A 25665-nucleotide genomic window follows, 5' to 3' on the forward strand; every position below is an offset into this window, starting at 1 on the left:
ATCTTGTATGACAATTGATGTATTACAGTTTTTGAGACATACATGGTGTATTCTGATTGGCTAAATATATTGGCACACATGAATCCTTTGTCTTCAAGCTATAAAATAAACCTATTATGGCCCCTAAGCCAGGTCAACTATGGACTGCTTAGGTTACACATGATCTTGTGTCACCTTTTCATTCAGTGATCTCCAACCGGTTGCAAAAGAAACAGAATTCTGACTGATGACTGCAGAGAGTTTATAGACAAGACCTGAATAGGTTAACATACCCTAACAACGCAAAGAAAAAAAGAGGCGCAATGAGGTAGCTCTGTGACTAAGATAAGCGACCCAAGTGGCCGACACAAACACCTGGCCCATCTAGGAGTGGTACTGCAGTGTCACGCAGGATGGCACTTCAAAAAACTACTCCCCAAACAGCACATGACGCAAAGAAAAAAAGAGGCGCAATGAGGTAGCTGTGTGAGTAAGCTAAGCGACCCAAGTGGCCGACACAAACACCTGGCCCATCTAGGAGTGGCACTGCAGTGTCACGCAGGCTGGCCCTTCAAAAAACTACTCCCCAAACAGCACATGACGCAAAGAAAAAAAGAGGCGCAATGAGGTAGCTCTGTGACTAAGATAAGCGACCCAAGTGGCCGACACAAACACCTGGCCCATCTAGGAGTGGCACTGCAGTGTCACGCAGGCTGGCCCTTCAAAAAACTACTCCCCAAACAGCACATGACGCAAAGAAAAAAAGAGGCGCAATGAGGTAGCTCTGTGACTAAGATAAGCGACCCAAGTGGCCGACACAAACACCTGGCCCATCTAGGAGTGGCACTGCAGTGTCACGCAGGATGGCCCTTCAAAAAACTACTCCCCAAACAGCACATGATGCAAAGAAAAATTAAAGAAAAAAGAGGTGCAAGATGGAATTGTCCTTGGGCCCTCCCACCCACCCTTATGTTGTATAAACAGGACATGCACACTTTAACCAACCCATCATTTCAGTGACAGGGTCTGCCACACGACTGTGACTGAAATGACGGGTTGGTTTGGACCCCCACCAAAAAAGAAGCAATTAATCTCTCCTTGCACAAACTGGCTCTACAGAGGCAAGATGTCCACCTCATCATCATCCTCCGATATATCACCGTGTACATCCCCCTCCTCACAGATTATCAATTCGTCCCCACTGGAATCCACCATCTCAGCTCCCTGTGTACTTTGTGGAGGCAATTGCTGCTGGTCAATGTCTCCACGGAGGAATTGATTATAATTCATTTTAATGAACATCATCTTCTCCACATTTTCTGGATGTAACCTCTTTCGGAGTACACACTTGTGGGAGGGCAACTTAGGTAGAATAAAGCCAGTTTGTGCAAGGGCCTCCAAATTGCCTCTTTTTCCTGCCAGTATAAGTACGGACTTTCTGACGTGCCTACTTGGATGCGGTCACTCATATAATCCTCCACCATTCTTTCAATGGGGAGAGAATCATATGCAGTGACAGTAGACGACATGTCCGTAATCGTTGTCAGGTCCTTCAGTCCGGACCAGATGTCAGCATCAGCAGTCGCTCCAGACTGCCCTGCATCAGCAGTCGCTCCAGACTGCCCTGCATCACCGCCAGCGGGTGGGCTCGGAATTCTGAGCCTTTTCCTCGCACCCCCAGTTGCGGGAGAATGTGAAGGAGGAGATGTTGACAGGTCGCGTTCCGCTTGACTTGACAATTTTGTCACCAGCAGTTCTTTGAACCCCAGCAGACTTGTGTCTGCCGGAAAGAGAGATCCAAGGTAGGTTTTAAATCTAGGATCGAGCACGGTGGCCAAAATGTAGTGCTCTGATTTCACAATGTTGAAATCATTCTCCACTGCGCTTGAGACAGGTGCATTCCACCTCCTATATCGTGCTCAATTGTATAGGCTTGAATGGCCTTTTGCTGCTCCTCCAACCTCTGAAGCATATAGAGGGTTGAATTCCACCTCGTTACCACTTCTTGCTTCAGATGATGGCAGGGCAGGTTCAGGCGTTTTTGGTGGTGCTCCAGTCTTCTGTACGTGGTGCCTGTACGCCGAAAGTGTCCCGCAATTCTTCTGGCCACCGACAGCATCTCTTGCACGCCCCTGTCGTTTTTTAAATAATTCTGCACCACCAAATTCAAGGTATGTGCAAAACATGGGACGTGCTGGAATTTGCCCAGATTTAATGCACACACAATATTGCTGGCGTTGTCCGATGCCACAAATCCACAGGAGAGTCCAATTGGGGTAAGCCATTCCGCGATGATCTTCCTCAGTTGCCGTAAGAGGTTTTTAGCTGTGTGCGTATTCTGGAAAGCGGTGATACAAAGCGTAGCCTGCCTAGGAAAGAGTTGGCGTTTGCGAGATGCTGCTACTGGTGCCGCCGCTGCTGTTCTTGCGGCGGGAGTCCATACATCTACCCAGTGGGCTGTCACAGTCATATAGTCCTGAGCCTGCCCTGCTCCACTTGTCCACATGTCCGTGGTTAAGTGGACATTGGGTACAACTGCATTTTTTAGGACACTGGTGAGTCTTTTTCTGAGGTCTGTGTACATTTTTGGTATCGCCTGCCTAGAGAAATGGAACCTAGATGGTATTTGGTACCAGGGACACAGTACCTCCAACAAGTCTCTAGTTGGCTCTGCAGTAATGATGGATACCGGAACCACGTTTCTCACCGCCCAGGATGCCAAGGCCTCAGTTATCCGCTTTGCAGCAGGATGACTGCTGTGATATTTCATCTTCCTCGCAAAGGACTGTTGGACAGTCAATTGCTTGGTGGAAGTAGTAAAAGTGGTCTTACGATTTCCCCTCTGGGATGACCATCGACTCCCAGTAGCAACAACAGCAGCGCCAGCAGCAGTAGGCGTTACACGCAAGGATGCATCGGAGGAATCCCAGGCAGGAGAGGACTCGTCAGAATTGCCAGTGACATGGCCTGCAGGACTATTGGCATTCCTGGGGAAGGAGGAAATTGACACTGAGGGAGTTGGTGGGGTGGTTTGCGTGAGCTTGGTTACAAGAGGAAGGGATTTACTGGTCAGTGGACTGCTTCCGCTGTCGCCCAAAGTTTTTGAACTTGTCACTGACTTATGATGAATGCGCTGCAGGTGACGTATAAGGGAGGATGTTCCGAGGTGGTTAACGTCCTTACCCCTACTTATTACAGCTTGACAAAGGCAACACACGGCTTGACAAATGTTGTCCGCATTTCTGTTGAAATACTTCCACACCGAAGAGCTGATTTTTTTGGTATTTTCACCATGCATGTCAATGGCCATATTCCTCCCACAGACAACAGGTGTCTCCCCGGGTGCCTGACTTAAACAAACCACCTTACCATCAGAATCCTCCTGGTCAATTTCCTCCCCAGCGCCAGCAACACCCATATCCTCCTCATCCTGGTGTACTTCAACACTGACATCTTCAATCTGACTATCAGGAACTGGACTGCGGGTGCTCCTTCCAGCACTTGCAGGGGGCGTGCAAATGGTGGAAGGCGCATGCTCTTCACGTCCAGTGTTGGGAAGGTCAGGCATCGCAACCGACACAATTCATCGTCTCGGCCATGACTAGTGGCAGCAGCTTCAGCACGAGGTGGAAGTCGATCTTGATCTTTCCCTATTTTTGGAACCTCAACATTTTTGTTCTCCATATTTTAATAGGCACAACTAAAAGGCACCTCAGGTAAACAATGGAGATGGATGGATACTAGTATACTTATGGATGACGAGCGACTGCCGACACAGAGGTAGCTACAGCCGTGGACTACCGTACTGCGTCTGCTGCTAATATAGACTGGATGATAATGAGATATAAAATATATATATATCACTACTGCAGCCGGACAGGTATATATTATATAATGACGGACCTGCTGGACACTGTCAGCTCAGCACTGCAGACTCCTAAAGTAAGCTACTAGTATCAAGAAGATAGAAAAAAAAAAACACCACGGGTAGGTGGTATACAATTATGGATGGACGAGCGACTGCCGACACAGAGGTAGCTACAGCCGTGGACTACCGTACTGCGTCTGCTGCTAATATAGACTGGATGATAATGATATAAAATATATATATATATATATATATATCACTACTGCAGCCGGACAGGTATATATTATATAATGACGGACCTGCTGGACACTGTCAGCAGAATGCGTTTATAGAATAAAAAACACCACACGACGAGTGTTTAACTTTTTCAGGCAGACAATCACAATATACTGGTGGTCAGCAGACAATCACAATATACTGGTGGTCAGTGGTCAGTGGTCAGTCACACTGGCAGTGGCACTCTGGCAGCAAAAGTGTGCACTGTACTTAAAATATGTACTCCTGCTCAGTACCGGATCTTGCCACGGGCAAGCAGTACTTTTGCCCGGGGCGCCGCCTTCCGGAGGGCGCCGGCGCCCTCCGGAGGGCGCCGCACCATGGCAAGATCCGCCACTGTGCCCTCTGCAGTGCCCCCCGCTGTGCCCGCCGCTGGTCCCCCGCTTTGAAGGGAACCAGACGCTAAGCGTCTAGTTTCCCTTGATGGAGAGGACTGTGCTGTGCGGTGCGCGATGACGTCATCGCGCACCGCACAGCAAAGGTCCTCTCCATGAAGGGAAACTAGACAAAGCGTCTAGTTTCCCTTCATGGAGAGGACCTTTGCTTTGCGGTGCGCGATGACGTCATCGCGCACCGCACAGCATAGTGGCAGAGATACTAGGGGTCATAATTGACCTCTAGTGTCTATGCTGTGCTATGGGAGAGACGTAATGACGTCTCTCCCATAGATCCGAGGACAGACACAACCATCCGAGTCCAGGAGAAGAGCGGCGCCGGCGGAGGAGGAGGTCTGGAATCAGGAGCGGGGATTGTAAGTATACTTTTATTTATTTATTTTTTTTTCAGCTGCGCTACAGGGGGCACAAATGGGGGCGTAACTGACCATGCCCCCATATGAAGCCACGCCCCCATTTTTGCCCGGGGCGCCACAAGGGCAAGATCCGGCCCTGCTCCTGCTATAACTGCTCCCCAGTCTCCCCCACAATTAAGCTGTGTGAGCAGTGAGCACTCAGCACAGTCAGATATACAGTATTACATATGATGCAGCACACTGAGGCTGAGCACAGATATGGTATGTGACTGTGTCACACTGTGTATCGTTTTTTTTCAGGCAGAGAACGGATTAATTAAACTGGTGGTCACTGGTCACACTCAGCAACAGCAAGTAGTACTCCTAATATGCTCCCCAAAATTAGTAAATCAACAATCAAGTGTCTCTACTCTAGTCTAAACGGAGAGGACGCCAGCCACGTCCTCTCCCTATCAATCTCAATGCACGTGTGAAAATGGCGGCGACGCGCGGCTCCTTATATAGAATCCGAGTCTCGCGATAGAATCCGAGCCTCGCGAGAATCCGACAGCGGGATGATGACGTTCGGGCGCGCTCGGGTTAACCGAGCAAGGCGGGAGGATCCGAGCCTGCTCGGACCCGTGTAAAATAAGCTGAAGTTCGGGGGGGTTCGGTTTCCGAGAAACCGAACCCGCTCATCACTAATATATATATATATATATATATATGTTCTTGATAAAAGTCGTAGGACTGAAACGTTGAACAGCAAGACGCAGTTCGTCTGTCTATTTCTTACATTAAGTCTTGGGAGTGCCGCCAATTGGAGTGGGTAGTAGTTGATTCCTGCTGGGATCATGGAGGGCACCCGAGCAAATTGGTTTCCTGGACAGTAAGTGAGTGCCGGTTCATTTCTCTTTCTATATATATATATATATATATATATTAAACATGCCCAAAGAGACATGAGTATACTGAGTCCTAGAGTCAAAGCTATGTCGATTTCTGCTTGACGTGTCCTGTAGAAGATGCAATGGACAGATGATGCCGACTTAAGAGGCATGTGGAAGGCTGAGGATTGTGTGTAGAAGGGTTCTCGGACCTGGTCTCCACAGCTATAGCTGGTAATTCTGACATTTTGCCTTATATTCCTGCACAGCTTAGGAAAGCACGACATTATCAAATGCAGCCCTCCGAATAAAGAAACAAGAAAGTCCGAGGTGCGTCCTTTCTTGCCAGAGGCGGGGGCAGAGGAAAGAAGCTGCACAACACAGCTAGTTCCCAGGAACAGAAGTCCTTCCCGGCCTCTACAAAAATCCGCCGCATGTCGCTGGGGCTCCACAGGCGGGGCTAGGCCCGGTGGGGGCACGCCTTCGTAAGTTCAGCCACAAGTGGGTTCACTCCCTGTTAGATCGCGGGACAGAAGCCCGCCGCTGAGGGGGCGGGGCTTCTTCCTCAGCACTAACCAGCGCCATGTTTTTTCTCCACAGCACCGCTGAGAGGAAGCTCCCCAGTCTCTCCCCTGCAGTTACACGGTAGAAGAGGGTAAAAAGAGAGGGGGGGGGCACATAATTAGGCGCAAAAATCAATATAAACAGCAGCTACTGGGTTAACATTAAGTTACTGTGTTATTCCTGGGTTAATAGCGCTAGGGTGTGTGCTGGCATATTCTCTCTCTGTCTCTCCAAAGGGCCTTATGGGGGAATTGTCTTCGAATGAGCATTCCCTGAGTGTGTGGTGTGTCGGTACGTGTGTGTCGACATGTCTGAGGTAAAAGGCTCCCATAAGGAGGAGATGGAGCAAATATGTGTGTGAGAGGGTGTCTCCGTCGACAACGCCGACACCTGTTTGGATATGTGTAATTAAGTGCTAAGGTGAATTTATTGCACAAAAGATTAGAGAACAGACAGGAAATCTACCCATGTCTGTCCCTATGTCGCAGAGACCTTCAGAGTCTCTCAATGATCACTATCCAAAATAATAGACACTGATATCGACACGGAGTTGACTCCAGTGTCGACTACGATAATGCAAAGTTACAGCCAAGATGGCAGAAAAGTATTCAATATATGTTTATTGTAATAAAAGATGATTTGCATATCACTGATGACTCATCTGTCCCTGTCACAAGGGTACACATGTTTAAGATGAAGAAAGCTGAGGTAAATTTCCCTCCTCTCATGATAAAAAAGAGCGGGAAACTCCAGACAAGAGACTGCAGTTTCACATAAAGAATTCTCAGGCAGTATCCTTTCCCCACTAGGGCCAGGATATGATGGGAATCTTCCCCTAGGGTGTCACAAAAGGCAGCCCTGATGTTACAGCTATTCTCAGGGATCCTGCAGATAGCGTGCACAACTGCACATTCTGGTACACTACTCAGACCGGCGAATGTGTCGGCATGGGTTTATAGCGCTGTGGCAGCGTGGACAGGTACCTTATCAGCAGAGATTGAGACCCTAGTATGTATATAGATATATATATGTATATATAGAGATATATATATATATATATATATATATAAAAGATGCTGTCTTAAGAGATATGTATATATAAAACATGCCCATAGAGACATGAGTATACTGGGTCCTACAGTCAAAGCTATGTCGATTTCTGCTTGACGTGTCCTGTACAATATGCAATGGACAGATGATGCCGACTTAAGAGGCATACGGAAGGCTGAGGATTGTGTGGAGAAGGGTTCTCGGACCTGGTCTCCACAGCTATGGCTGGTAATTCTGATATTTTGCCCTTTAACCCTGCACAGCCTAGGAAAGCACAACATTATCAAATGCAGCCTTTCGAATTAAAAAAAAAAAAAAACACAAGAAGGTCCGAGGTGCGTCCTTTCTTGCCAGAGGCGGGGGCAGAGAAAATAAGCTGCACAACACAGCTAGTTCCCAGGAACAGAAGTCCTAAAAACCCCGGCCTCTACAAAAATCCACCGCATGTCACTAGGGCTCCACAGGCGGAGCTAGGCCTGGTGGGGGCACGCCTTCGGAAGTTCAGCCACAAGTGGGTTCACTCCCTGTTAGATCCCTGGGCAATAGATATTGTGTCTCAGGGATACAAGCTGGACTTTGAGAAGATGCCTCCTCACCGACGGCCCTGCCGGCTTCCCCCCACGAGAGGGAAACAGTGTTAACTGCAATTCACAAATTGTATCTTCAACAGGTGGTGGTCAAGGTTCCCCTCCTTCAACAAGGAGGGGGTTATTATTTGACCATGATGTAGTCCCGAAACCATACGGTTCGGTCAGATCCATATTGGTGTGAGGCTAGGAAGGCCCCGACGGAGGAATTCCAGCTGGGCCGTTTCCTTCACTTCCTACAGTCGGGGGTGTCATTGGGCCTGAAATTGGGTTCCATTAAGGTCCAGATTTCGTCCCTGTCTATTTTCTTTCAAAAAGAACTGGCTTCGCTGCCTGAAGTTCAGACATTTGTAAAGGGAGTGCTGCATATTCAGCCACCTTTTGTGCCCCCAGTGGCACCTTGGGATCTTAACGTGGTGTTAAGTTTCCTGAAGTCACATTGGTTTGAACCACTTAAAACCGTGGAGTTAAAATATCTCACGTGGAAGGTGGTCATGCTATTAGCCTTGGCCTCGGCGAGGCGTGTGTCAGAATTATCGGCTTTGTCACATAAAAGCCCTATCTGGTTTTTCATATGGACAGAGCGGTATTGAGGACTCGTCCACAATTTCTGCCAAAGGTGGTGTCATCTTTTCATATGAACCAATCTATTGTGGTGCCTGTGGCTACTCGTGACTTGGAGGATTCCGAGTTACTAGATGTAGTCAGGGCTTTGAAGGTTTATGTAGCCAGAACGGCTAGAGTCAGGAAAACTGAGTCACTGTTTATCCTGTATGCATCCAACAAGCTGGGTGCTCCTGCTTCAAAGCAAACTATTGCTCGCTGGATCTGTAACACGATTCAGCAGGCTCATTCTGCGGCTGGATTGCCACATCCAAAATCAGTAAAGGCTCATTCCACAAGATAGGTGGGCTCTTCTTGGGTGGCTGCCCGAGGGGTCTCGGCATTACAGCTTTGCCGAGCAGCTACTTGGTCGGGTTCAAACACATTTGCAAAGTTCTACAAGTTTGATACCCTGGCTGAGGAGGACCTTGAATTTGCTCATTCGGTGCTGCAGAGTCATCCGCACTCTCCCGCCCGTTTGGGTGCTTTGGTATAATCCCCATGGTCCTTACGGAGTCCCCAGCATCCACTAGGACGTTAGAGAAAATAGGATTTTACTTACCGGTAAATCTATTTCTCGTAGTCCGTAGTGGATGCTGGGCGCCCGTCCCAAGTGGGGACTTCATCTGCAACACTTGTATATAGTTATTGCTTATATAAGGGTTCTTTTATGGTTGCATCAGGTTTGTCTGATGCTCTGTTGTTGTTCATACTGTTAACTGGGTATGGTTATCACGAGTTATACGGTGTGATTGGTGTGGCTGGTATGAGTCTTACCCTGGATTCCAAAATCCTTCCCTTGTATTGTCAGCTCTTCCGGGCACAGTTTCCTTAACTGAGGTCTGGAGGAGGGACATAGAGGGAGGAGCCAGTGCACACCAGTAGTCCTAATTCTTTCTTAGAGTGCCCTGTCTATTCCCCATGGTCCTTACGGAGTCCCCAGCATCCACTACGGACTACAAGAAATAGATTTACCGGTAAGTAATATCCTATTTTTTCAGGGACGGAGACAGCTGTGTCTCCATCTCTATACAAACCGCGACCGCTACCGCAACCGCGATCACAGAAGCTCCTACTACTGCTGCAGGGAGCTCTCGTCGGAATAGCTCAGCCTCTGCCCAGAGGAGTGTGGAAATTGCGTATTTCTTGGTATGTGTGTGTTAATGTTTGCAATGTATGTGTATGTGAGTTTCTTATGTTAATATATATTTCTCTAACGTCCTAGTGGATGCTGGGGACTCCGTAAGGACCATGGGGAATAGACGGGCTCCGCAGGAGACTGGGCACTCTAAAGAAAGATTTAGTACTACCTGGTGTGCACTGGCTCCTCCCTCTATGCCCCTCCTCCAGACCTCAGTTAGAATCTGTGCCCGGCCAGAGCTGGGTGCTTTTAGTGGGCTCTCCTGAGCTTGCTAATAAGAAAGTATTTTAGTTAGGTTTTTTATTTTCAGAGAGCTTCTGCTGGCAACAGACTCTCTGCTACGACGGACTGAGGGGAGAGAAGCAAACCTACTAACTGCGGCTAGGTTGCGCTTCTTAGGCTACTGGACACCATTAGCTCCAGAGGGATCGAACACAGAACCTGACCTTGTCGTCCGTTCCCGGAGCCGCGCCGCCGTCCCCCTCGCAGAGCCAGAAGACAGAAGCCGGCAGAAGCAAGAAGACATCGAAATCGGCGGCAGAAGACTCCTGTCTTCACATGAGGTAGCGCACAGCACTGCAGCTGTGCGCCATTGCTCCCACATTACACCCACACACTCCGGTCACTGTAGGGTGCAGGGCGCAGGGGGGGGGGGCGCCCTGGGCAGCAATTAAGTACCTCCTGGCAAAAGCAGCATATATACAGTTGGACACTGTTATATGCATGAGCCCCCGCCATTAATTTTACACAAAATCGCGGGAGAAGCCCGCCGCTGAGGGGGCGGGGCCTTCTTCCTCAGCACTCACCAGCGCCATTTTCTCTCCACAGATCCGCTGAGAGGAAGCTCCCCAGGCTCTCCCCTGCATGATAGAGAGGGTGTAAAAGAGAGGGGGGGCACATAAATTTGGCGTAAAAATAATATATACAGCAGCTACTGGGTTAACACTAAGTTACTGTGTGATTCCTGGGTCATATAGCGCTGGGGTGTGTGCTGGCATACTCTCTCTCTGTCTCTCCAAAGGGCCTTGTGGGGGAACTGTCTTCAAATAGAGCATCCCCTGTGTGTGTGGTGTGTCGGTACGTGTGTGTCGACATGTCTGAGGTAAAAGGCTCCCCTTAGGAGGAGATAGAGCAAATATGTGTGTGAGAGGGTGTCTCCGTCGACAACGCCGACACCTGTTTGGATATGTGTAAGAGCTGAGGTGAATTTATTGCACAAAAGATTAGAGAACAGACAGGAAATCTACCCTTGTCTGTCCCTATGTCACAGAGACCTTCAGAGTCTCTCAATGCTCACTATCCAAAATTATAAACACTGATATCGACACGGAGTTTGACTCCAGTGTCGACTACGATAATGCAAAGTTACAGCCAAGTTGGCTGAAAGGTATTCAATATATGATTATTGTAATAAAAGATGATTTGCATATCACTGATGACTCATCTGTCCCTGACACAAGGGTACACATGTTAATGGGAAGAAAGCTGAGGTAAATTTCCCTCCTCTCATGAGGAAAAAGAGCGGGAAACTCCAGACAAGAGACTGCAGCTTCCCACAAAAAATTCTCAAGCAGTATCCTTTCCCCACTAGGGCCAGGATGTGATGGGAATCTTCCCCTAGGGTGTCCCGTTTGCCCAGAAGGTAGCACTAGCTATTCTCAGGAATCCTGCAGATAGCGTGCACATTCTAGTATACTACTCAGACCGGCGATTGTGTCGGCATGGGTTTATAGCGCTGTGGCAGCGTGGACAGGTACCTTATCAGCAGAGATTGAGACCCTAGGATGCATATAGATATATATATATATATATATATATGTATATATAGAAATATATATATATATTAAAGATGCTGTCTTAAGTGATAGGTATGTATATATATATATATATATATATATATATATATAACATGCAGAATGACCCGGCACTCCATACGCTCCCCGCTGCATTTAAAACACGAATGGCGCAGCATCGCTATGCCATTCGGGAGGCTTATAAAGCAGGGACAAGTGACCAACCAGTGGCTCGCCACTTTGTAACAGCCAAACATGGCATGGCCACCCTGCGTTATAAGATTATTGATCAGGTCCCACCGTCGTTACGGGGAGGGGACCGATCAAAAAAACTGCTGCAGATTGAGGCCAAGTGGATTTCAACCCTTAATACAGTATATCCTAAGGGTTTAAATGAGATGTTGAGTTTGAAATGTTTCTTATAAGCAATTTTAGAATCACCCATATCCGTAGTTCCACACGTCTAGGCACGCATGGAGGTATTGGGTTAAATTTTTACATGCTATTTCAAGTTATAAAGTTTAGTATTAAACATCTTCTGGGGTAAAGAAAAGGTAGACACTAGTAGTCACCCAAGATACTTAATACATGTAAAATGATATTAGTAGCTGTCTCCCAGCCTTTATATGTTTCATTAGAAGTGACACGTATTCATTATTTAATGCACTATATAAATTAGATACAGCGTACTAAAATATATATACAGCAGCGTACCATGTTCTTAATAGCGCAAGGGACTGTTAGTTTAATGAGCACCATCATTATGGTTTTTATATCAACTGATTACACATATGTAACAATGACAGTTAGAAATGTATGATTTGCACTTTATTTTTTGTGTGTTTTGAGTTGTCACATTAGTTGTTTACGTTGTCATGGTTGCATGTATCCCACAGCCCGAGAACGCTGGCTAGACGGACCGGTGACGCGACACTTCCTATGAGGGGAGTGACGTCAGATCCGGCACCCGGGCGGCGCGACGGCTGGAGGCGGTGAGTAACCTCTATTTGCACGAGTATTTAAACACTGATTATTGTCATTTAATTTATCCTGACGAAGGGGCTGCGTCCCCGAAACGTAGACTGAATAAAAGCACTTGATTTTTTCATCTTGCTGATCACGTCTCCCAGTGCCGCTCTCATTGCCATTGTTATAGAAGGGATTCTTCCAGGAGGTGAAGGCACGGGGGCAAGGTTTCTTTAACGCTGGGGAGCGTATGGAGTGCCGGGTCATTCTGCATGTTATATGAAGCAAAGGACACTGATGCTACAGGACCCTGAGCTTGGACCAAGGCACCCAGGTATACCCATTAACCACTCGCAGGAGGTTTTTAAAGCACCAGCACTTTAAATTTAGCACTGTTTTGCACTTTAATCAGCACTTTCGATTGCACGTTTATCAGTGTGCTCATGATGACAAGCCCTAACGACGCAGCTGCGGAGGGAGCAACCCGATTTTTACACTGTGACACTTATGAAACACTAAGCTTTTCTGAGGCAGAGGCGGAAAGCATATTAAGTAAGGAAACAGTATTTGATGCTGATATTGCTAAATCTGGTGAGGATACCTTTAAAGAACTGCTCAAGCTCCGGAAAAGGGAGATAGATTTTATGTATCATGCTATTACCCTGTCAGATTATTATAGAGCGAAGCAAATACCACGTGGATTCAGGATCCACAACATGCCGACTATAGGCCGCTATGATTTAAATTTCTACAAGAAATGGATAGCGGTACTTAATAAGTGCTCTATGGACTTGCTACTGCTTGTGATCGAAGAGTCCACTCGGGAGCTAACACTCACAAGAAATAAGATAGCTCTTTTCCAGAATGAGAATAATCTGGATACAGCACCTGTCCCTGACTGGCTGAGCAAACTCACTGATGAAGTGGAACAATATAAATTAAACCTGATCAAATTTAAAAAGCAGAAGAGGATTAAAGTACAGCAAGATTATGATCAGCATAAAGTCTATGCGTGGTTAGCTAGCCAACCCCTTCCGCCCCGTGGAGGGCATCCAGTAACATTCAGGAGGAGGACACAGCGCCCACATTTCTCCAGCACCTCAGCTAGTGAAGCTGATGAAGCAACCCATGACACCCCACAGAATAGAAGGGAAATCCCTTTAGGGGTACGTACCCGGGCGATAATAGCCGGAAGAGAGGTGCCTCCACAAGGAGAGGGGGGCAGACAAAAAGGCAAGCGAGGAGCCAACACCGGAACAAAACCACCGAAGGGGAGACGCAACTAATCTTCGACCTATCCTCGAATCATATCTCTGAAATGGAATCCAGAGTTCTGAGCAGAGGCTTATCCTTCATCCCCACCAAGACAGCAGATCCATTTCAACAGAAAATTGACAACTACAAATTGACGAGAACTCTTAAACTTAAAGAACATTTTTCCAAACAGGATACATCTGGAACATCTACAGTGACGGACTCTCTACCACCCCAGGTGAGACGTTTGACAAGGTCCACGTTTGAACCTCACACTACCAATAACTCCATCAAAACTTTCAGCAGAATGCTGGACGATGTTGATTTAAGTCCTAAGACCAAGGCATTTCCTAACCTCAGTAAAGATGAATTTGAAGCCTTAAAGAGTCTTAGTAAAAGAGAGGATATCATCATACGGCAGGCTGATAAGGGTGGGGGTATAGTGGTACTAGACACGGTGAAGTATAAATATGAATGTGAACGTCTATTATCTGACAAATCCCCATATGCAATGTTATCTAGAGATCCAACCAATGTTTTTAAGAAGGAGTTGGAGGGTATGCTAAAACATGCTGTGGATAATGGAATTATTTCAGTAGGTGTGAATAAAGCACTGTGTGTAGACTGCCCGGTGGTTCCTGTATTTTATGTGATCCCCAAAATCCATAAAGATGCAGTGAATCCACCGGGGAGGCCCATAATCTCGGCCAGAGGGTCACTTTGTGAAGTAATTTCTGTCTTCTGTGACAGCTATTTACAACCGTGCATTCAAAATACAACAACGCACCTTAAAGATACTTCAGCCCTGTTGCGTCTACTTGAGAATATAGGGATATTACCCCAAGATACCACACTGGCATCCATTGATGTGTCTAGCCTGTACACCTGCATCCCACATGGGGCCGGTGTACAGGCTGTTAGACATCTAATAACTAACAATCCACATTACATTGGCCCAGACATTGAATTTTTCCTATCACTCTTAGAGTTTACACTGGTACATAATTATTTCATGTACGATAGTAAGTTTTATATCCAATGTACCGGTTGTGCCATGGGGTCGGCTGTGGCCCCGGCATTTGCCAATGCGTATATGTGGGAACTAGAAAGAGAACTTTTTTTTCAGGATACTACTATCACGTCACAAATATGCTTGTACCAACGTTACATAGATGACGTCCTGATCTTTTGGGGAGGCCCTAAAAATAATTTGATTGAGTTAATTGATCATCATAACTCCACAGTAAGCCCCATTAAATTTACAGTTGAGACAGATGATACACAGATTAATTTCTTGGATGTATGTATCACAGTCACAGAAGGGAAAATCAGTACCAAGCTGTACACTAAGGTGACAGATAGAAACAACTTGTTAAGATTTGATAGTTTTCACCCAAAAGCTACTGTACGGGGTCTACCTTATTCCCAATTCCTAAGGGTATGCCGCATTACTAACGTAGTGGCTGACCGTGATAAACAGTTGGAATTAATGACCACCAAATTTAGAGAAAGGGGCTATCCCAGTGAACTCCTAGAACAGGCCAAGTATAAAGCCCTAGGGAAAACGAGGCAGCAATTACTGACCCTTAAACCACAAAAACAACTTAGAGGCAGGATACCTTGGGTCACCCAATTTAGTACTAGCAGTAAACAAATAGCCAATAGTACTAAATCAATATGGCCTATAGTGGCGACTGATAAGGATCTGGGTGAAGTATACCAGTCTAGGCTTCTCAATAGTTACTCTAAGGGAAGGAGCATCAGGGACTATGTGGTGAAAACAGACTTATCTAAGTTTGGTAAAGAATAGAGATGAGCGGGTTCGGTTTCTCTGAATCCGAACCCGCCCGAACTTCATGTTTTTTTTCACGGGTCCGAGCGACTCGGATCTTCCCGCCTTGCTCGGTTAACCCGAGCGCGCCCGAACGTCATCATGACGCTGTCGGATTCTCGCGAGGCTCGGATTCTATCGCGAGACTCGGATTCTATATAAGGAGCCGCGCGTCGCCGCCATTTTCACACGTGCATTGAGATTGATAGGGAGAGGACGTGGCTGGCGTCCTCTCCATTTAGATTAGGGTTGAGAGAGAGAGAGAGAGATTGACCTGAGGCTGTGATACTGTAGAAGAGAGTGCAGAGTTTAGTGACTGACGACCACAGTGACCACCAGACAGTGCAGTTGTTTGTTTTATTTAATATATCCGTTCTCTGCCTGAAAAAAACGATACACACAGTGACTCAGTCACATACCATATCTGTGTGCACTGCTCAGCCCAGTGTGCTGCATCAATGTATATATATATCTGACTGTGCTCAGCTCACACAGCTTATAATTGTGGGGGAGACTGGGGAGCACTGCAGTGCCAGTTATAGGTTATAGCAGGAGCCAGGAGTACATAATATTATATTAAAATTAAACAGTGCACACTTTTGCTGCAGGAGTGCCACTGCCAGTGTGACTAGTGACCAGTGACCTGACCACCAGTATATATAATATTAGTAGTATACTATCTCTTTATCAACCAGTCTATATTAGCAGCAGACACAGTACAGTGCGGTAGTTCACGGCTGTGGCTACCTCTGTGTCGGCACTCGGCAGCCCGTCCATAATTGTATATACCACCTAACCGTGTTTTTTTTTTCTTTCTTTATACATACATACTAGTTACGAGTATACTATCTCTTTATCAACCAGTCTATATATTAGCAGCAGACACAGTACAGTGCGGTAGTTCACGGCTGTGGCTACCTCTGTGTCGGCACTCGGCAGCCCGTCCATAATTGTATATACCACCTAACCGTGGTTTTTTTTTCTTTCTTTATACATACATACTAGTTACGAGTATACTATCTCTTTATCAACCAGTCTATATTAGCAGCAGACACAGTACAGTGCGGTAGTTCACGGCTGTGGCTACCTCTGTGTCGGCACTCGGCAGCCCGTCCATAATTGTATATACCACCTAACCGTGGTTTTTTTTTCTTTCTTTATACATACATACTAGTTACGAGTATACTATCTCTTTATCAACCAGTCTATATATTAGCAGCAGACACAGTACAGTGCGGTAGTTCACGGCTGTGGCTACCTCTGTGTCGGCACTCGGCAGCCCGTCCATAATTGTATATACCACCTAACCGTGGTTTTTTTTTTCTTTCTTTATACATACATACTAGTTACGAGTATACTATCTCTTTATCAACCAGTCTATATTAGCAGCAGACACAGTACAGTGCGGTAGTTCACGGCTGTGGCTACCTCTGTGTCGGCACTCGGCAGCCCGTCCATAATTGTATATACCACCTAACCGTGGTTTTTTTTTCTTTCTTTATACATACATACTAGTTACGAGTATACTATCTCTTTATCAACCAGTCTATATATTAGCAGCAGACACAGTACAGTGCGGTAGTTCACGGCTGTGGCTACCTCTGTGTCGGCACTCGGCAGCCCGTCCATAATTGTATATACCACCTAACCGTGGTTTTTTTTTCTTTCTTTATACATACATACTAGTTACGAGTATACTATCTCTTTATCAACCAGTCTATATATTAGCAGCAGACACAGTACAGTGCGGTAGTTCACGGCTGTGGCTACCTCTGTGTCGGCACTCGGCAACCCGTCCATAATTGTATATACCACCTAACCGTGGTTTTTTTTTCTTTCTTTATACATACATACTAGTTACGAGTATACTATCTCTTTATCAACCAGTCTATATTAGCAGCAGACACAGTACAGTGCGGTAGTTCACGGCTGTGGCTACCTCTGTGTCGGCACTCGGCAGCCCGTCCATAATTGTATATACCACCTAACCGTGGTTTTTTTTTCTTTCTTTATACATACATACTAGTTACGAGTATACTATCTCTTTATCAACCAGTCTATATATTAGCAGCAGACACAGTACAGTGCGGTAGTTCACGGCTGTGGCTACCTCTGTGTCGGCACTCGGCAGCCCGTCCATAATTGTATATACCACCTAACCGTGGTTTTTTTTTCTTTCTTTATACATACATACTAGTTACGAGTATACTATCTCTTTATCAACCAGTCTATATATTAGCAGCAGACACAGTACAGTGCGGTAGTTCACGGCTGTGGCTACCTCTGTGTCGGCACTCGGCAGCCCGTCCATAATTGTATATACCACCTAACCGTGGTTTTTTTTTCTTTCTTTATACATACATACTAGTTACGAGTATACTATCTCTTTATCAACCAGTCTATATATTAGCAGCAGACACAGTACAGTGCGGTAGTTCACGGCTGTGGCTACCTCTGTGTCGGCACTCGGCAGGCAGTCCGTCCATAATTGTATACCACCTAACCGTGGTTTTTTTTTCTTTCTTCTTTATACATACATAGTTACATAGACATCTCTTTATCAACCAGTCTATATTAGCAGCAGACACAGTACAGTACGGTAGTTCACGGCTGTGGCTACCTCTGTGTCTGCACTCGGCAGGCAGTCCATAATTGTATACTAGTATCCATCTCCATTGTTTACCTGAGGTGCCTTTTAGTTGTGCCTATTAAAATATGGAGAACAAAAATGTTGAGGTTCCAAAATTAGGGAAAGATCAAGATCCACTTCCACCTCGTGCTGAAGCTGCTGCCACTAGTCATGGCCGAGACGATGAAATGCCAGCAACGTCGTCTGCCAAGGCCGATGCCCAATGTCATAGTACAGAGCATGTCAAATCCAAAACACCAAATATCAGAAAAAAAAGGACTCCAAAACCTAAAATAAAATTGTCGGAGGAGAAGCGTAAACTTGCCAATATGCCATTTACGACACGGAGTGGCAAGGAACGGCTGAGGCCCTGGCCTATGTTCATGGCTAGTGGTTCAGCTTCACATGAGGATGGAAGCACTCAGCCTCCCGCTAGAAAAATGAAAAGACTCAAGCTGGCAAAAGCAGCACAGCAAAGAACTGTGCATTCTTCGAAATCCCAAATCCACAAGGAGAGTCCAATTGTGTCGGTTGCGATGCCTGACCTTCCCAACACTGGACGTGAAGAGCATGCGCCTTCCACCATTTGCACGCCCCCTGCAAGTGCTGGAAGGAGCACCCGCAGTCCAGTTCCTGATAGTCAGATTGAAGATGTCAGTGTTGAAGTACACCAGGATGAGGAGGATATGGGTGTTGCTGGCGCTGGGGAGGAAATTGACAAGGAGGATTCTGATGGTGAGGTGGTTTGTTTAAGTCAGGCACCCGGGGAGACACCTGTTGTCCGTGGGAGGAATATGGCCGTTGACATGCCAGGTGAAAATACCAAAAAAATCAGCTCTTCGGTGTGGAGGTATTTCACCAGAAATGCGGACAACAGGTGTCAAGCCGTGTGTTCCCTTTGTCAAGCTGTAATAAGTAGGGGTAAGGACGTTAACCACCTCGGAACATCCTCCCTTATACGTCACCTGCAGCGCATTCATAATAAGTCAGTGACAAGTTCAAAAACTTTGGGTGACAGCGGAAGCAGTCCACTGACCAGTAAATCCCTTCCTCTTGTAACCAAGCTCACGCAAACCACCCCACCAACTCCCTCAGTGTCAATTTCCTCCTTCCCCAGGAATGCCAATAGTCCTGCAGGCCATGTCACTGGCAATTCTGACGAGTCCTCTCCTGCCTGGGATTCCTCCGATGCATCCTTGCGTGTAACGCCTACTGCTGCTGGCGCTGCTGTTGTTGCCGCTGGGAGTCGATGGTCATCCCAGAGGGGAAGTCGTAAGCCCACTTGTACTACTTCCAGTAAGCAATTGACTGTTCAACAGTCCTTTGCGAGGAAGATGAAATATCACAGCAGTCATCCTACTGCAAAGCGGATAACTGAGGCCTTGGCATCCTGGGTGGTGAGAAACGTGGTTCCGGTATCCATCATTACTGCAGAGCCAACTAGAGACTTGTTGGAGGTACTGTGTCCCCGGTACCAAATACCATCTAGGTTCCATTTCTCTAGGCAGGCGATACCGAAAATGTACACAGACCTCAGAAAAAGAGTCACCAGTGTCCTAAAAAATGCAGCTGTACCCAATGTCCACTTAACCACGGACATGTGGACAAGTGGAGCAGGGCAGGGTCAGGACTATATGACTGTGACAGCCCACTGGGTAGATGTATGGACTCCCGCCGCAAGAACAGCAGCGGCGGCACCAGTAGCAGCATCTCGCAAACGCCAACTCTTTCCTAGGCAGGCCACGCTTTGTATCACCGGTTTCCAGAATACGCACACAGCTGAAAACCTCTTACGGCAACTGAGGAAGATCATCGCGGAATGGCTTACCCCAATTGGACTCTCCTGTGGATTTGTGGCATCGGACAACGCCAGCAATATTGTGTGTGCATTAAATATGGGCAAATTCCAGCACGTCCCATGTTTTGCACATACCTTGAATTTGGTGGTGCAGAATTTTTTAAAAAACGACAGGGGCGTGCAAGAGATGCTGTCGGTGGCCAGAAGAATTGCGGGACACTTTCGGCGTACAGGCACCACGTACAGAAGACTGGAGCACCACCAAAAACTACTGAACCTGCCCTGCCATCATCTGAAGCAAGAAGTGGTAACGAGGTGGAATTCAACCCTCTATATGCTTCAGAGGTTGGAGGAGCAGCAAAAGGCCATTCAAGCCTATACAATTGAGCACGATATAGTAGGTGGAATGCACCTGTCTCAAGCGCAGTGGAGAATGATTTCAACGTTGTGCAAGGTTCTGATGCCCTTTGAACTTGCCACACCTGAAGTCAGTTCAGACACTGCCAGCCTGAGTCAGGTCATTCCCCTCATCAGGCTTTTGCAGAAGAAGCTGGAGACATTGAAGGAGGAGCTAACACGGAGCGATTCCGCTAGGCATGTGGGACTTGTGGATGGAGCCCTTAATTCGCTTAACAAGGATTCACGGGTGGTCAATCTGTTGAAATCAGAGCACTACATTTTGGCCACCGTGCTCGATCCTAGATTTAAAGCCTACCTTGGATCTCTCTTTCCGGCAGACACAAGTCTGCTGGGGTTGAAAGACCTGCTGGTGACAAAATTGTCAAGTCAAGCGGAACGCGACCTGTCAACATCTCCTCCTTCACATTCTCCCGCAACTGGGGGTGCGAGGAAAAGGCTCAGAATTCCGAGCCCACCCGCTGGCGGTGATGCAGGGCAGTCTGGAGCGACTGCTGATGCTGACATCTGGTCCGGACTGAAGGACCTGACAACGATTACGGACATGTCGTCTACTGTCACTGCATATGATTCTCTCAACATTGATAGAATGGTGGAGGATTATATGAGTGACCGCATCCAAGTAGGCACGTCACACAGTCCGTACTTATACTGGCAGGAAAAAGAGGCAATTTGGAGGCCCTTGCACAAACTGGCTTTATTCTACCTAAGTTGCCCTCCCACAAGTGTGTACTCCGAAAGAGTGTTTAGTGCCGCCGCTCACCTTGTCAGCAATCGGCATACGAGGTTACATCCAGAAAATGTGGAGAAGATGATGTTCATTAAAATGAATTATAATCAATTCCTCCGCGGAGACATTGACCAGCAGCAATTGCCTCCACAAAGTACACAGGGAGCTGAGATGGTGGATTCCAGTGGGGACGAATTGATAATCTGTGAGGAGGGGGATGTACACGGTGATATATCGGAGGGTGATGATGAGGTGGACATCTTGCCTCTGTAGAGCCAGTTTGTGCAAGGAGAGATTAATTGCTTCTTTTTTGGGGGGGGTCCAAACCAACCCGTCATATCAGTCACAGTCGTGTGGCAGACCCTGTCACTGAAATGATGGGTTGGTTAAAGTGTGCATGTCCTGTTTTGTTTATACAACATAAGGGTGGGTGGGAGGGCCCAAGGACAATTCCATCTTGCACCTCTTTTTTCTTTTCTTTTTCTTTGCATCATGTGCTGATTGGGGAGGGTTTTTTGGAAGGGACATCCTGCGTGACACTGCAGTGCCACTCCTAAATGGGCCCGGTGTTTGTGTCGGCCACTAGGGTCGCTAATCTTACTCACACAGTCAGCTACCTCATTGCGCCTCTTTTTTTCTTTGCGTCATGTGCTGTTTGGGGAGGGTTTTTTGGAAGGGACATCCTGCGTGACACTGCAGTGCCACTCCTAGATGGGCCCGGTGTTTGTGTCGGCCACTAGGGTCGCTAATCTTACTCACACAGCTACCTCATTGCGCCTCTTTTTTTCTTTGCGTCATGTGCTGTTTGGGGAGGGTTTTTTGGAAGGGACATCCTGCGTGACACTGCAGTGCCACTCCTAGATGGGCCCGGTGTTTGTGTCGGCCACTAGGGTCGCTAATCTTACTCACACAGCTACCTCATTGCGCCTCTTTTTTTCTTTGCGTCATGTGCTGTTTGGGGAGGGTTTTTTGGAAGGGCCATCCTGCGTGACACTGCAGTGCCACTCCTAGATGGGCCCGGTGTTTGTGTCGGCCACTAGGGTCGCTAATCTTACTCACACAGCTACCTCATTGCGCCTCTTTTTTTCTTTGCGTCATGTGCTGTTTGGGGAGGGTTTTTTGGAAGGGACATCCTGCGTGACACTGCAGTGCCACTCCTAGATGGGCCCGGTGTTTGTGTCGGCCACTAGGGTCGCTTATCTTACTCACACAGCGACCTCGGTGCAAATTTTAGGACTAAAAATAATATTGTGAGGTGTGAGGTATTCAGAATAGACTGAAAATGAGTGTAAATTATGGTTTTTGAGGTTAATAATACTTTGGGATCAAAATGACCCCCAAATTCTATGATTTAAGCTGTTTTTTAGTGTTTTTTGAAAAAAACACCCGAATCCAAAACACACCCGAATCCGACAAAAAAAATTCGGTGAGGTTTTGCCAAAACGCGTTCGAACCCAAAACACGGCCGCGGAACCGAACCCAAAACCAAAACACAAAACCCGAAAAATTTCAGGCGCTCATCTCTAGTAAAGAACAGCCTAGTAAAAACTTCTTGAAACGAAAAAATGGCTGCTTTAAGTGCAGTGGATGTACCACGTGCAGTTATTTGTCTCCAGGAGATTTTTTTCTGCATCCACATACGGGAAAGAGATATAGCATTAAACATCCACTATCTTGTGACTCAAAATTTGTAGTGTATATGTTGACATGCCCTTGTGGGTTAACATATATCGGTAAAACCGATTGTGCATTTAAAACACGAATGGCGCAGCATCGCTATGCCATTCGGGAGGCTTATAAAGCAGGGACAAGTGACCAACCAGTGGCTCGCCACTTTGTAACAGCCAAACATGGCATGGCCACCCTGCGTTATAAGATTATTGATCAGGTCCCACCGTCGTTATGGGGAGGGGACCGATCAAAAAAACTGCTGCAGATTGAGGCCAAGTGGATTTCAACCCTTAATACAGTATATCCTAAGGGTTTAAATGAGATGTTGAGTTTGAAATGTTTCTTATAAGCAATTTTAGAATCACCCATATCCGTAGTTCCACACGTCTAGGCACGCATGGAGGTATTGGGTTAAATTTTTACATGCTATTTCAAGTTATAAAGTTTAGTATTAAACATCTTCTGGGGTAAAGAAAAGGTAGACACTAGTAGTCACCCAAGATACTTAATACATGTAAAATGATATTAGTAGCTGTCTCCCAGCCTTTATATGTTTCATTAGAAGTGACACGTATTCATTATTTAATGCACTATGTAAATTAGATACAGCGTACTAAAATATATATACAGCAGCGTACCATGTTCTTAATAGCGCAAGGGACTGTTAGTTTAATGAGCACCATCATTATAGTTTTTATATCAACTGATTACACATATGTAACAATGACAGTTAGAAATGTATGATTTGCACTTTATTTTTTGTGTGTTTTGAGTTGTCACATTAGTTGTTTACGTTGTCATGGTTGCATGTATCCCACAGCCCGAGAACGCTGGCTAGACGGACCGGTGACGCGACACTTCCTATGAGGGGAGTGACGTCAGATCCGGCACCCGGGCGGCGCGACGGCTGGAGGCGGTGAGTAACCTCTATTTGCACGAGTATTTAAACACTGATTATTGTCATTTAATTTATCCTGACGAAGGGGCTGCGTCCCCGAAACGTAGACTGAATAAAAGCACTTGATTTTTTCATCTTGCTGATCACGTCTCCCAGTGCCGCTCTCATTGCCATTGTTATATATATATATATATATATATATTAAACATGCCCAAAGAGACATGAGTATACTCACTGGCGTGCGCAGCACATTTTATTAGGGGGTGCATGGTCGGAAGGGTGTGTCTATCACCGCCTTTTGGGCGTGTCTAGCACCATCTATTGATGGCCAACGCAATATAAAATATCCACCCTTGTACCAATCTTAATAAAGCAGATACATTGTCAGATGTTGTGGTGTGCACCAAACAAACACCCCTGATGGCACTCACTGCAATTACACTGCTCCTCCTCAGCCTGGTCTGGCTCCCCCTCTCTTTCCCCTGCAAGCTGCAGCTGCTTACTTACAAGTCAGTCACTCACTAACAGTCGCAGACTAGTACTGCTGCTGCTGGAAAAACGAGTGACGTGTCAATGCTGCTGCCGGCCGTCTGCCAGTATTGAATTTGTCTTCCTAAGAGGAACGCTGGCTGCATGCTGATCCTCATCAGTGGCTGGTGTTGGCATAGCATAGAAGGAGAGAGGTGGGCGTGTGACGGATGGGCGTGCGAGCAGCATGACGTAATCACGTCACATCACACTGTTTTTGTACATGGAGTGGAGCTGGGAATTTGAAAGCTGGTGTCAGTGGCACCCTTGATTAACACAGGCGTCCGGTCAGTAATGCAGTCCTGACAGGGTGCAGCACAGAGGGGACAGTAATCAGCCTGCTCTGATCGGGGTGCCAGACATTAGGGGGTGCCTGTGCGCACCAGGCACCCCCCCTGCGCACACCTATGAGTATACTGGGTCCTAGAGTCAAAGCTATGTCGATTTCTGCTTGACGTGTCCTGTAGAAGATGCAATGGACAGATGATGCCGACTTAAGAGGCATGTGGAAGGCTGAGGATTGTGTGGAGAAGGGTTCTCGGACCTGGTCTCCACAGCTATAGCTGGTAATTCTGATATTTTGCCTTATATTCCTGCACAGCCTAGGAAAGCACGACATTATCAAATGCAGCCCTCCGAATAAAGAAACAAGAAAGTCCGAGGTGCGTCCTTTCTTGCCAGAGGCGGGAGCAGAGGAAAGAAGCTGCACAACACAGCTAGTTCCCAGGAACAGAAGTCCTCCCCGGCCTCTACAAAAATCCGCCGCATGTCGCTGGGGCTCCACAGGCGGAGCTAGGCCCGGTGGGGGCACGCCTTCGTAAGTTCAGCCACAAGTGGGTTCACTCCCTGTTAGATCGCGGGACAGAAGCCCGCCGCTGAGGGGGCGGGGCTTCTTCCCCAGCACTAACCAGCGCCATGTTTTTTCTCCACAGCACCGCTGAGAGGAAGCTCCCCAGTCTCTCCCCTGCAGTTACACGGTAGAAGAGGGTAAAAAGAGAGGGGGGGGGGGGGCACATAATTAGGCGCAAAAATCAATATAAACAGCAGCTACTGGGTTAACATTAAGTTACTGTGTTATTCCTGGGTTAATAGCACTGGGGTGTGTGTGTGTGCTGGCATACTCTCTCTCTGTCTCTCCAAAGGGCCTTATGGGGGAATTGTCTTCGAATGAGCATTCCCTGAGTGTGTGGTGTGTCGGTACGTGTGTGTCGACATGTCTGAGGTAAAAGGCTCCCATAAGGAGGAGATGGAGCAAATATGTGTGTGAGAGGGTGTCTCCGTCGACAACGCCGACACCTGTTTGGATATGTGTAATTAAGTGCTAAGGTGAATTTATTGCACAAAAGATTAGAGTACAGACAGGAAATTTACCCATGTCTGTCCCTATGTCGCAGAGACCTTCAGAGTCTCTCAATGATCACTATCCAAAATAATAGACACTGATATCGACACGGAGTTGACTCCA

The 25665-nt window shown here is 46.9% G+C and overlaps 1 protein-coding gene across 1 annotated transcript in view; it reads right to left on the bottom strand.

The window, feature by feature from the left end:
• Positions 1–12711, bottom strand: part of LOC134949761 (rap guanine nucleotide exchange factor 1-like) — a 149916-nt gene extending 137205 nt beyond the window's left edge. The window contains exon 1 of the mRNA XM_063938504.1: positions 12480–12711. Coding sequence (XP_063794574.1) covers positions 12480–12711 — 232 coding nt within the window. The remainder of the gene's footprint in view (positions 1–12479) is intronic.
• Positions 12712–25665: the final 12954 nt, after the last annotated feature.

Source organism: Pseudophryne corroboree, chromosome 8 (genome assembly GCF_028390025.1).
Source record: "Pseudophryne corroboree isolate aPseCor3 chromosome 8, aPseCor3.hap2, whole genome shotgun sequence".
Lineage (NCBI taxonomy): Eukaryota > Metazoa > Chordata > Amphibia > Anura > Myobatrachidae > Pseudophryne > Pseudophryne corroboree.